Below are 14665 nucleotides of genomic sequence, written 5' to 3'. Positions count from 1 at the left end.
CAACATTGCAACAGTTACATTTGTGAAATGAGGGACTTTCAGTGCCTAAGTCAGTTGCAACATACCACTGTAAATAAGGCGGTGATTCCTGAGACATGTATCCTAAGAAGTGGGTAGGTTGCATGCAGAGGTGGTAACTTTACTTCTGCACTTGATCATCAGCATCTAAAACATATTTTCCTGAAGCTATTCAAAAGACCCTTTAGAAAGCATGCATGGATTTAGTCTATTTCAAAGTGAGCACTCGGAACAAACCAACCTTTGGCAGTGACCTGAGTGAAGTAGACTTAGAGCTTGGAAAAGCATTTCAAACTTCTTGTCTTTCACAAAGACTACATTACACCAGTGGGTGAGTATGTAGAAGAACATATTGCCTCTGCATGTTGAACTGACAACACTTGAAGGAACTTCTCTTTAATAGCAACTGATTTCACAGGAACTCACAAACACAGCAAATCGCAGAACTCTTGGCAGCATCATGGGAATCCAAGGTGCTTCACATGGGGATCCTGAATAGTTGTTTCTGTTCCAGAGGTACTTTAGCTACTTACAGTTTTTTATTGAAAAATGGCATCAGTATATTATTACTTTTGAAGTTTTTCTGACTCAGGTGGGATAGCAATTAAGTCTATATGTGAACTGAAGCTGAGCAGTAGTGTTGCTGAAACAAATGTATATCTGCTGCTTCCTATCACAAACACTAAGACGTTTTGTATGGCCGAATGTCGAAATAAATCTAAAAAAACTTATATATATATTTGAACACTAAAAAATACCCCAGTTGGTAATCTTTCAGCTGGATCAGCTTCCCAGTTTGGTTAACTGTAGAGATTTAACACCTGTTATATTCAAAAGATACAATGTAGAAAATGGTGTGAGAACTTGAAAAAGTGACTGTAAGTGGCAAAGGAGAAATAGCGCTTAGGTTTCACATGCTGCTTTAAAAGCTGGTTGTCATGCATTACACTAAGATTTTTTTGGGGGGGGTAATTAAAATGAAATTTGTGAGTTTTACTTTTTGTAACTTTTTGCGATGGTAATACAAAAATAAAATCACTATTTTTCCAGGTTTGTAACCAAGAGAGTATTTTCATGAAAAAAAAATTTGAGTGAATGAATGCCTTGCTGATGCAGCAAGGCTTTTGTTCCTGTATCCTTCCTTGTCATGGCAGAGATCCTAACTCACTCCTTGGTCCATGGCTCCTGGCCACTTAGTCCTGCACATTCCTTTGCTTTCCCTCTGGCACTCATCAGACAACTCTTCAAGTTCATTAATCTAGCAAAGAAGAGAGTCTTCTTTTTCCTGAAAGACTTGTTTTTTGGCAAGTTGACATATGAGCTCACAGAGGAATCCAGAGAACACAAGAGTTTGTGCACGGTAAAAAGTATGTGCATTGGCAACTCCTGATAGGAAGCATGGAGAATGAAAAAAACGGGAAAAGGACTGTCATCTCCCTCTCTTTCAGGGTACGTGAGCTTTTACATCAGGTCATCTTGACATGTAACAATCCCAGGTTGATGAATGCCAAGATTAAAGAGCAGAATTTGTAATTCAGTCTTGTTTATTTTCTAACTTTATGCTCATCTAAATTAAAAGGTTCTTTTGGACTACTCTGGCTTCTGTAAAATATCAAATTTCTATCAGTCTGGAAATATAAAATTATTTCCGACTAAGGTTGTTTTGAAGTAGGGATCAAAGTAAAACCCAGGAAATACAAAACAGTACTGTATTTTGTATTTAAGCTTTTATATTACTGTCCTATCAGGATATGACATGATTCATTTTCAGATATTCACAGGTATTCACAAACCCCACTTAGAAATTGACGATACACACAAATGTTTTTGCCAAGATAGCTTTATTTCCTTTTCCTTGGAAATGTTGTCTTATCTTGTGCTCACAGTAGCATCAGGGAAGAAAACTAGATTCTGTTTCCCCTGGGAAGCTGTGCTGTTTCTAATTGCCTTTGGAGCTGCAAAACAAATCGCCATATTATTGCTTTGTAAACTTCCATCTGTCATGCATATTGTAGTTTATTGCTTTACCACTGATACAAAGGCCACAGTGAAGATAGCTACTTCTATTAATAGTTACTAGTGTAACTAACACTATTAACTGATTAGTTAACACTGTTAACTAACTAGCAAGAGGTATACTGGGAGTGGAAGTTAACTGTGAGACCTTCCTATGTTTTCTGTGACTTTTGTAGAGTTATTTCTGTACTATTTTTTGCAAGTAAAGTTATTTTTTCAATTTTCCCTGCTACCAAATTTCAAAGCAGACAGTTTGCATGCTTACCTTTGTGTGATTGAAATCACATAGTTTCATGTGTAAGACTAAGTTAAAGAATAGTCATCATATTCAAACAAAGTATTCGGAAGCTTTCCTAGTTGTACATGAAGTCCCAATGCTACTGACATCAGTCATCAACTTCGGCCCCAGAACCTATTGCCAAAAATTCTCATTGTTCAATACCAACCTGAATTTTCTACATGTCTTGCTCTTGCATGTTGCTGCTCTATATTTGTCATGCTTTCTTTATATTTCTAGATATTCTAAAAGTATCATCAAAATAAAGTCAGCAAGTTTGCTCCTAATGCTTCCTTTATAGCTCTAACATATGCTGTCAATGGGAGATGAATTTCAGCAACTTACATAATAAAATAGATTTTTCAAAATGACCATCACAAAGCAATCTTTTCCTGACATATGAGTTTAAAAAAATTAAAATATTCTTTTCTCTGAAAAATGGCTAAATTTACATGACTTATCAAGGTTTTGTGTACAGTTACTATGTCGGCATCAATGTCGTGTCCTACAATGCTATCTTGAGTGCACTTACTTTTATCAACAACATTTTTTACCCACCTCAGTATAGATTCATGACATTACTGAAATAAAAGTTCATCAATCAAATCTGAAAGATTTCGTGGCATTGCTCAAACTTCCTGACTTAAACACTTGTACAAGTTCTAATTAAATCAATTCCTTTTGTAGATGATTGTCCAGTGAGTGATAAGTGAGTGAAATGCACCTCTGGTGCAATTTAGTACAGATAATGCATTAAAATTAGGTCTTCCTCAGCAACAGAATTGAACAATCAAAGGAACAAATGCATTAATTGAATTGTGATATTGCAATGCTGTCACACAAGTTTGAGCTTCATTCGAAAGTGAATAGTACAGTTAGATGAGATCAGGAAAAAAATGTAGGGAAACACGTAAAAAAACCTACAAGACTTCACTCACCATTTAAATTTTGCCTAAGTATTAGGAAGGATAATTACACATATAGTACTGCAGCCTCGCAGTGTGGTGAACTGGTTACATACAGCTTCATGGTTCAGCGCCTGGAATGTTTCTGGTACATCACATGTCTCATTTAAAAATAGCTGTCTTGCAGCACACTCAGCAGCACAGATGCAGCAGAGACATCTAACAAGTCTTGTCAGTTTCTTGTGCATTAATTCACTTTTGAAGGCACCTTTTCAGTTGGCATCCCATGTAATCAATTAGTCTCTTGACATTCATACATCGTTTGTGGACTCATTAAGACATTAATTTTCAACACTAGCATCCTATGTTCCTGCTAGCTTGTTTCTAAATCTGGAATGGGTTTGCAAGCATTTTGGGAACTGAGTATCACTAGTTAGCATAGGGGAAAAAGAATTTCTGATGTGCTCAGAATGGGTTTGCTGTTTTGAAATACCTGGTTTGTGTGTGGTTTGGCTGCATTTAAATTTCCATTCTGTTGGTTCTTTGTGTTTATATAACTGCATATTGTGCCTTTAAGTACCCCTCTGGCAATAAAAAACAAATTTATGTTTTGAATGCTAGCTTTGGCTCTATTATTTTGTTATGCCCAGATATAGTATTAGAATATAGTAATTACAATTAATTTTAGTATTCTGTTTTTAATATATTTCTGTGAATTTTTTTTATAACTTTCTATTTTTTTATATGTATGCTCACATAAATAGAGGCACAATATAATTTTTAGCTTGCCCAGTGTTTTCCAGTTCAGCAGTACTCCATTGTCTCCTCCTTACCTAGAAGATTGCGGCCTTCTGAGCTGCTCTCAGGCAAACCACCCTGCCATTAACTGGTCTAAATTAGCAGACTTATTTTAGCCATCTGATTTTAATTGTGGAGATTGTTAACTCATCAGGCTTTTAGTCCTACATTTTAAAAGCTCTCACAATGATTTACTTGTAAATAAAATAAAGGCTTTACATCATTTTTACCAGACCTATCACTGTCTGGAACACTTTTATAAGTCTCCTTTCTGTAAAGCTATGGGTAGCATGTAGAAGGTTAAGCAATATAAACTTCTAACAAGAAGTTGTGTTGTCTAGTTTCTATTCAGCTGAAATGACTCTGCAGCATGTGTTGTCTGTAGAACTTGCTCACATGGAGAATCCATACACTCTAGTATCTCTATTCTTGCTCCTCTTAACTTGTTTTATTTACATAACTTCCTTGGCATGCTCAAACTTAGGTGTCTAAGGTGGACCCATCAACTTATATTCAGGGCCGTCACCTTCAGTTATAACTGCTTTTTTTATATGAGCATGTGATTCTATAGGTATCTTTAAAAAGGTGAGTCAATAGAGCAAGTTATTCTGAATAAATGTATTCTGGGTAAACTTACATTACTTTTCCTATTCCCACCCAAAAGCAACAAGATAATTTCTAAATTACATTAAGTTTCATGTTTACAAATGTATAGCAAAGAGCAAACTAGACTTGGTTTACTGTTAAGAAGGAACTTAACCAAGCTTGAGAAGTTGGCAGACATAACTGAGTTCTGCAAAGACAAATGCAATGTGTGGTACCTTGGGTAGAACAAACCCCTGCATCAGGTACAGGATCTGGCAGGTTATGTACCAGCTCTGCAGAAAATTTGGGTTTTTTCCAGGTACTGAGCTGAACGTGACTGCAATGCAAGTTGGGCTTTATTAATGAGAGCAGATTAAGAGAATAAATTATTTCTGTCTACTCAACACTTATGAGGCAGTGCTGTATCCCACTTTGGGGTTCCCCACGTAAAAAAGAGGTTATAAAACATAAGAGTCCAGAGAAAATGGTATAGGCTGGAACATACACTAGGAACAGGCTGAGAGATACAGTTTTGTTTACCCTGGAGGAAAATTGGGGAAAAGGGAGCAGGACGAGAATCTTAAATGCTATCTTCCACATGGGGGCATATGGAGAAGATTAAGCCAGATTTTCACAAATACACACAGTAAAATGACAAGAGGCAGCTAACATTTCCATGGCAACAAAGACAATTCCAGCTGGATGTAAAAGGATTTTTTCCACTGGTCAAGCACCTAGGATGACTTTTGAAATAAGACTCAACAGAACACCATGCAGCAGCTTTGTTGACATTGAAGTTAGAGAGCTCAGTTAAGCAAAAGTTGGACAATTGAGAACATGGAGAGGTCCCTTACAGCCTGAGTGATTTTATGATTCTAATTAAGATACAAGTAAGTTACATACAACATAGCATTTTAGATTTGATTTCTTCTCTAAAGATGGTGCTGGAAAATTTTCAAATTCATAACTGTCTTTCACTGAAACCCTGTTCTGAAGCTGTAATGTGAATTAGTGGAGTCACATGCAGAAATGTGGTGAAAAATTACACAGACAGTAAGTCAGAAAAAATTATGATTGACATCTCCATTTTATAAAATGGAAGTTGGAACACAGAGGAGATGACCAACACAAGAAAAGTCATAGAAATTTCTGATAGTGTCTTTACTGAAGAAAAGGCTGCAGTCTTTAGTCATTTGTGTATACCTGTGGTGGGTGGCTGGCTGAGTTTTGTGTACTCTGGCCAAAAATTGCCTCTTGCTTATTAGCAGGCAGTGTGTGTGAGAGTGCTTCAGGGGCACAGGGAGGTAACGGCTTAGGTAAACATAAGGGAATTCGGCTAACAACTGGAGGTAGTGCTGTGGAGGAAGACATGCACATGGGCTGTACTGAAGAGTTTCTTGAGCTAACACTGGACATAATGGACACATATCCTGCAGTGGAAATGACAGGGGACTGATCCACAAGCCCTTGTGCTTCCATCCTCCTGCGTGATAGGAGAAATGGATGTGACCTTTGGGTTTCAGATCAAGGTCATGCACTAGGTATGGTTCACAGTCGCCCTGCTCTACTCTAGCAATATCATATTGTGCAGGCTTTGGGACAAAAGGTTTTGTCTTTTTAGCAGTAAGATCTGGTTTTTTTCCAGATGTAGTCATTGAATCTGCATAGAAGTGCAAGGAGACTTTCATTGGCAAAGTTAAATTTGCTTGTATCCTGGACTTCTCATTGAGGTGTTTCATCAATGATTTTCAACTTTGATTTTTAAGTTACTTTTAATTCTTTGTGATGACTTCTTTTTTTAATTGAAAACAGTTTCCAGGTGGCAGTTAGATCTCCTGAGCACTGCCCGTCTCCCCTAAGCCTTGTGCACCACCTACTGGATTCTTTTTAATATCCTGCCGAAGATTTAGCCTTTCACAGGTCCATGAAATACAGGATTTACTTGTTTCCAAAAGGAAAGTCACAACCCCATTACTTTGGTGAAAAAATATGTCTTAATTCATCACAAATATGGCTTAATTCATGCCTTCTGCTCAACATCCAGTTGTATTTAGCAACATCATAAAGTGTTCTTACTTTAACATTTGGCATCAATAATCATAATTAATGGCATTCTGTTTGGCGCAAAATATCTGAGGGAAACAGCCACTTATTTAATAATTAAAATGGGACTTGTTATATGGTCTGCCTTCTGAGAGAAGTAAAACTTTAGGTTAAAATGAAATTTTAAAGACAATCTCATAGTACTTCTAAAAAGAATTAGAAACGCCACTTGGTCCAAAATTATCTCAGGCAATGTTCAAATGAGATCAAGCTATAGCCCAAGAGTATGTAGAAGCCCAGACAGTAAGGGGCTAATGTGTACGTCTCAAACACGAATAACCAGACAGCCATGGAGCCAGCCAAGGGGGTTTGTCCAAGAACAAGATTTGATTGGAGAAGAGGATCATGTGGAGGTAGAGCAGGGACAAACATCATTGTTCTAGTCCCTGGAGGCACAATAAACAAAAGACAGCATCAGTGAAGAAACAGGCACGAACTGTGAACCAAGGGCCAATCCAGCAGGAGGATATGAGACCACCCAAGACCCCTGTGACCCTCCAACCCATGTCCAGACAGGTCTGGAAAAACGGACTGCAAATGGTAACTAATTTGCATAGAAAGCAAGAAACCTGTCCTCAGGGCAGGCAAAACTGATCTGTAAAAAGGTACTCCCATCAAGCCCAGGCATGCACTCCCAGGACTCTGCACATCCCATCGGCCAGACAGATGATGTCTCTCTTTCTCTTCCCCTCTTTAATTCATCTCTTCCTTTCTTCTCTTCCTTCTGATCCTACCCCTTTACCCAAAAGCCACTGCTGGCTTACAGCGTAGGTCAGGGACTAACATACCAATTTCCATGCTAAGTGTGTAATTTACTAATAGAACTTTGTGGGGCCTCTAACTTTTGTCATTCCTTTCGACCACGAGCCATTTACAAATCTTGGGTGCTTCCTTCCCCATAGGGTGGGACAGACAAGAAACTGAGAAGAGCAGAACGAGACACAGCTCAGCATGAAAGCCATTGTCAAGTGCTGTTTATGAGGATAATGAGAATGAGAAGGCGGTAACAAGCAAAGATTGCACATAGGACAAAATGATGTCATGCTGCTTTAAGGCAGGCAAGATTTACTTAAGTAAAAGAAGATTACATCCTTCAGGATGTCTGTGTCACGGCAATTAGCTAAAGCAGGATCCCAAAATCAACATACAATATCACTTCACACTGGTGACAGTGCCTAGGAACAGAGATGGAATTTCAAATAATGGGAAACATTTTATACCAATTATATATATATATATAGGTATGTTTTACATATAAAGATACAAGAAATTTTAATCTTATTGACACTGAACCATGCCATAAATCAAATCCCTCCTGATGGGAGAGAATTTTCTAGAAGTCCTTGCAAGGAGTTTCAAAGATAAACCGAGACTTTTCCTTGAGTTTCAATGCTTCCAGATAGTTGTTTATTAAGTCTTATCAGAGGAACAGAGCCACTAGCGTGACCCAGGTACAGCATAGAGCACAGAAAGCAGGACTGAAGTCTCCAATTAACACGATTTACACAGCCTTTTAAACATAATGTAACAATGGTTACTAAAAACGTACATTATTTTCACTTTCCTACCAATTATTCAGTAACACAGGCAGGAACTGCAGAATTCTCTATCCAATCATTCCAAACTACTTTTACTGCAGAACATGGAGTAGTAGAAGAAGGAGAAGAAGGTTTAGAGAACAACAACAATCCTCCATTTTTATATTTTTTACTCTTATCTATTTACTACAAAGAGAAGCCCAAAACCTCTAAATTTTTCACCCTGTGACAATCTTACATAGTAATCTATCACCTAATTCACACCACTGTATTTTCTAGTTCCTGTCTGATCGTTGGTAATTTTTTCCAAGGTTGGAGGTCAAAACTGTTGTTCAGGGGGGTAAGAACCCTTAAAAACAGGCAGAGAAATATTCTCAGCACTCTGGGTTTCTACACTTATATTTAAAAAACTGTATTTATACTTTTCATATTTTATACTCCATCTGGTCCAGTGACGTCAACACATGAAACCTACTCTCACTGAATAAATGTCAGTGTATAACTACAAGAATTTTTTCCATTAAGAAACTTATAAGAAATGTTCCTTTAAAGAGTTTGCTTTGCAGTACAAGTTCAAATTAGTAGTACTAAAATAGAATAAACCCACCAAAATACTACTGAAAGGAAACATTTAAAAAATAATTTAAATTAGCTGGGGAAATGAACAAAATTGGTTGCCTGAATTGTTTAATGTAAAGAACTTTAATTTCTATCAAGAATTAGCAGACATGCACATGCCTTGAGACTCATTTCGAGCAGTTTAACGGGAGCTATTATCAGTTAAGAAACACAACAAATCAACGTTTTTGTAACAATACAGACAACAACAGATGTTAGTACCATTGCAAAGAAGGCAAAGTTGTTTCATGATGGTAGTGTTGGTGGACACAGCGAGAAATCTTCCAAATCTAAAAAAACAAAGCCAGCACCACCAACAAAACCAAAATCAGTTCCAACAACCTGTCTATGGCTGACCAGGATGAAGGGCTGCTATTAGGAAACATGCATATATTTAATGTGATACCCTGCAAGACAGCCTATCCAATGTCCAGTGCCTGGATCCCTATTTTCCCCTGCTGCTGGAATCTGGACATGCAAGTCTGTGAAGATCACAGCTATACTTCATCTGCTGGGACAGTCCCATGTCATCATTCCCTTCCCACCCAATGCAGACCAACACATACTGGATCCCTTGACTAACTGGGATGAGATGTGCAGCCAGCTGAGTAACTATCCTGCAGATTCTATCATCTCCTGCGTAGAGAGACACACCATCAGACCTTGTAGCCTCCCCAGCAGCTGTTACAGACTGCCTGGTCCCTTTGGTATGTGCTTCCAGCTGTCTCAGAGACATACATGTATCTGGCCCAGTCTTATGAATGCTTTGCTAACTGATGCTAAAGCCCCTGCTTGCAGTCTAGGTTCAGCTCAGTATCTGCTGGCAGCCAAATGGTGCTAGACAAGCCCTCATCTGGCCCAGCTGCTGGCACCACAAGCACATGGGTTCCTGTCACCCACAGCCTCCACTCTAGTTACTGGCACCACAGGTAACACTGGCTATTGTGACCCACGGTATGACTCCAGCTGGTAGCAATTAGACTTCCATAAGCACATACGTACACAGAACAGATAATCCCCTCACCCAAGAAAACAGTTAGAAATTAAATGTAATAAGACAGGGCAGCTGGCACTGAGGAGGCCCAGGGCATCACCAAATAACTGCATGGACCAGGGACTACCCCCTTATCCCTCTATTTTCCTGTGCTTGTTCCTCCCCAGACCACCTACATCCCTGCCTTTGGTTCCTTCCATATATATTCACTATTGCTGTGGAGAAGAGATCACTGAGAGGGGATCTAATGAATAATTATCAATAAGTACGTGAACTTTCAATTTGCTTGTGTTAGTTTACATTATTAGTAAATCAGTGCAGTGAGTTAAATAGAAAGCTGAGTAAATTAAAAAAAACGCTAACTAGAAGACCAGGTTAAGTCCCCTGAAGACTCAGATTTGGCAGAGGTAGCCTTTGCCTCCACACTTTCCTCTGTGCAGTCCTGGTTGTGGTAGAACAGCTGACAGAAGCAGGAAAGATCAGCTTGCACAGCACATACGGACAGGAGAGCAGGAGTGCATAGTTATTGCAACAGTAGCTACACAGACTGAAAACTAGCCCAAATAATTGTATTCCTGGAGTAAAGAGAACACATCCTTGCAGAGGGGGGTTATTTTTCATTTTAAAGTCATGACGTGTAAGTGGTGTGTAGGGGTGAATGGGCATTTCTAGAGGCCCGACAGGAAAATAATAAAAAATCCCTAACTCTTTTGAAAATACAGATCTTCATGTCTTACATTCTCATAGGGCAGAAGAGTACTATCTTCCCCTATCTTAAAGGCTTTTTGAATGGTAAAGAAAAATACTGATTTTTCTACAGGGTCTGCTTCACTATGTTTTTTACAGTTTTTCAGTAACCATACCTACTAAGAGTTAAAAGGAGTACAGGAGGGGGCAGTCCACGGTCTCGATGCAGGAAGAAAAGCTATATCAGGACACAGCTGTATTAGATTTCACTTAAAAGGCAGTTCTAAAGAAGGTTGTCTAGTGTGTGAGAACAAGGAATACCATTTCCAGTTTGAGAACAACTGGAGAAGAGACAGGGTAGCTGTAAACTGTTTAGTTATGTTTCCTTGCAGTTGCTCATCACTGGATTAGCAACTGACTGCTCATTTTGTTGATTAACAATTGATAAATTGTCAATTGACTGCTGCATTTCTAGAGCAGCACTGTGACTTGGTTTTTTATTGTCACATTATTAATTATGCTGTTACAATGTTCTGAATTAAATTAAATACTTCAGTCTTCCGCTTCTTGAATAAAATCATGGTATTTTTGCTACTGGAAAGCTGAGTAATATTGTTATTTATAAACAAAAGGTCCACATTTCCTTTTGGATGTAACATCATTAAAACAATGCTCTATGTAGTAAATTACTTTCCTTACAAGTAAAGTGTTTTCAACACCACTTAAAGAAGGTGAGAGCAGTAACTCAGGCTTTTGCACTGAGGATCAAGCTATCTTAGGTAGCTAGTCAAGAACAAATGGCTTAATCCCTGTCAGATCTCATTTGGTGGATCACCATTATCATGGCTATTCAAGCATCATATTAGAATTCTCAAAATATTAATGGTCAGCTTTAGTCATTATTCAAACTGTGAAAATAAATGGTAAAGAAGAAATAGATTCTGCTCAGAACCAGACAGCTGGATGTTCAGAGAGTATTTTGATGTAATTTATAAATTCATCAGCAATTAAATTAACATATAAACTGTAAAATAACTGTTGCTTACAAAGTTTATCAGCAAATACGATTTACTTCAATAAATCCCAGAACTGACATAGTAATACATTTATTGATCACTTTACCAACTAAAAATACAATTTTATACAGTCAGTCACAACAGCAGTAACGTACTTTATGAGAAGCTATGCTTTAAAGAAATGGTGTTTAAAATATGGATTTCACTATAACTTTTCAAGCCAAGCTTTTACAGTGCTAATCAAAACAACTGCTGCACTTGAACTTTTCCCCTAAAACATCAACAATAATGTTGCAGACAAAGTAGCTTTTCCATTGTTAATGTGGGTTTAGAATTTAACAAGACAACTTCAAAAGGCTTAAAACATCCATAACATTGTCTTTACTTTAACATTCACACAGATAAAGTGATACATTTAATACTTTCTAGCATTAATAAACAGTGTAAAAATATATTGCATATATATATATATATATATAAATTTGTTTCCTTTTCCTGAAAAAACCTAGTACAAACTAGTAGTATATGATTCCCCCCTTCAAGTTTCTTTTACTTGTTTTAAAGATTGAAGAGTAGTAGTTTTAAATTAACAGAAACAAAAGACATGGAAATAGAGAATCACTGTTGTGCTCCCCCACAACCTCTTGTCATGGTTACTAAGCCTATTAACCCCTTGGTAATGGTGGTTCTATTTTTGCTAACACCAGGTAGAATTTTGGAACTGGCTGCAGTGGGGATAAGATTTTGCCCAGCGTGCTTTGCACTGAACGGTGCCTGGCCCCCTTCATCAAGTGGTTAAAAATCTTTGCTTAGGACATGTTTATCTACTATAGTTAAGATTAAGAAATGCTACGCTCAAGTTGTTCATTTGCAATAATGAAGATTCAGTGTTAAATTGATGAGAAAAAGTAAACTTGTAAGGTTAAATGATCATGAAAAATTTTTACCATGTTGAAAATTTCACAGTGAACACAGTAGGCTAATACAGCTGCATGTTAATATTTGCAAAGCCTGCAATTAGAAATATTGCAGGTAATTATTAGCACACAGCACCTTCCTGGTTGATGAGAGACAAGTGAAAATAAGAACAAGAACTAGTAAGCTTCACTGGAAGTTTTTATCATGGTGTACAGTGCTCCAAGGAAGACTATGTCAAGACCTATCTCCATATCCCAGCTGCTTAACGATTAAATTTTAACTAGTGCTCTAGGTAATCATAGACAAAACAGTTTTGCCTCCACCCTTTATGATCAGGTCCTGACAGCATGCACATCCAGATTTGTGCAAAGAATCAAAACATCTAATTGAATTAGAAATGGATGTTGGAACAGCATGGACTGATAAACAACCTAGCAAAGGAATAAAGCATAATGTGGATAAATAAATTGTTCATGACTGAAGAAAATCAATCTCATTCAAAAATTATACTTCTGTATAAATATATATTTCCCCTCTAATATTTAAATCTGTGAAACATAACACCTTGCTAAGAATAAACTTCAATATACTTATCCAACATTGACCATTTCTCTGCTTTACAGAATGTAAAGACATATTACTTTGTATTATAAGCATTATACAAAAAAATTTCCCTGCTGCAAGAATTTGCCAAAGCCGATATATTCTGAAGCCAGTACAAAGATTAAAAACAAACACACTTTTTTGCACCCTACAACTTGTTTTTGTCTATGATCTTACCTTTTCATACACTACAGTGCTAACAAAAGTAGTTTGCCAACACGATTTTACACAGGACATCAGTTTGTAGGTTAACTGACTTTACACAAAGCCTTTGTAAAGATCTATTACATATTTAGCATGAATATTACAGACATACACAGCATTTCAGTTGCATTAACAGAACCCTATTTAACAGAGCCCAGGCTGTATTATTTCACATTATTTAATTACTTTGTTTAAAAATAGCATTTGAGCAAATGTAAGCATACAGAAACTCATCTGATGTAAACTGGAACTTAAAATAATTTACCACTGTAGGGATTCAGACTGCCATCTTTTTTTATTTTGTTGCTGATCTATAATGTAGCTCCTGATCAAAATGCAAAGATGGATGAACTGAGTGTACTTTTAGGGCCACATTTTTAATTTACTTGACTGTAACTTTATTCATGTTTCTGATCTTTTCTGAAAAATATGCAAAGTAGTAGAAAAATTTTGCATGAAGATAACTGGAGGTAAGGGCAAATTATCATGAGCATTAAGACCTTTACAAATGATGACATCAAAACTCACTTTGTACAGTGCCATAAGCTTTACAGTAACTCACAAAAAAGAGATGCTGTATAACTGTATTTGAAAATTAATTCATTGGCTATTTAGCTGCAATGGAATATGATAGTAGCTTAGCATTTTTTCCAAATCAGGTTAGTCAGTTCGGCATTTCAATGTCAATTTCTAAATGCAAGGTTTAAAGAGAAAAAAAAAAAAGCCTCTTCTGTAGTTTTGCCTTCATGTATATCTGTGCATGAATACAAAAGATAACTTCTTTTTTAAAAAATTGTTTCAGACTACCAGAACTGCAAATATCTGGAAGAATGCTCAGCAAAGAGGCTGGATTTTTCCCCTTTTTATTTATGATCAGGCTTACTCTTGCCAAAGTCTACCTTGAGTGGATGATCAATTAGTTTGAATGAAATAAGCCAATTCAAATATTTTCTGACAACAAAGCCAAGAGCTGTATCTTAAACTTGTGTTGAAATCCACCTTCTCCATAGGGTTTTTGAAGCAATATACCAAGGTTAATATACTGAAAAACATGAAAAAATACTGAATATATTAATAGATTTTTCTCCCTGCAAAAATAAATTACATGGACAACTAAGACGTGGAGGTTCTATCTGCAATATTCTTTTACTTCCAGAAGCATTACTCTTAGCTGGGACATCCTTCAAAGCATTGGTTTTGAGTTTAATGAGCAAGCACAAATGCAACTACAGGTTTCTTAGTAGTTCTAGGATTCTGAAGACTTAAAAAGAACAACCCTGACCATCACTTCCAGCTCATATTAAGTAAGCCAAATGGGCACTTTGGGGTTGCACAAAATGAGCAACTGACTGTTTAAATGATATTTTATGGGCGAACACTCCAAA

At 37.1% G+C, this 14665-nt stretch overlaps 1 protein-coding gene across 1 annotated transcript in view; it reads right to left on the bottom strand.

Moving 5' to 3' along the window:
* Window positions 1-1840: 1840 nt before the first annotated feature.
* LOC104688874 (tubulin polymerization promoting protein) overlaps window positions 1841-14665 on the bottom strand; it is a 73895-nt gene continuing 61070 nt past the window's right edge. Inside the window, exon 5 of the mRNA XM_039571524.1 lies at window positions 1841-1973. Within this exon, the coding sequence (XP_039427458.1) occupies window positions 1958-1973 (16 nt within the window). The 3' untranslated portion in view covers window positions 1841-1957. The remainder of the gene's footprint in view (window positions 1974-14665) is intronic.

This window comes from Corvus cornix, chromosome 2 (genome assembly GCF_000738735.6).
Source record: "Corvus cornix cornix isolate S_Up_H32 chromosome 2, ASM73873v5, whole genome shotgun sequence".
In the NCBI taxonomy this organism is placed as follows: Eukaryota; Metazoa; Chordata; class Aves; order Passeriformes; family Corvidae; genus Corvus; species Corvus cornix.
This window is presented reverse-complemented; position numbering and strand designations above follow the sequence as displayed.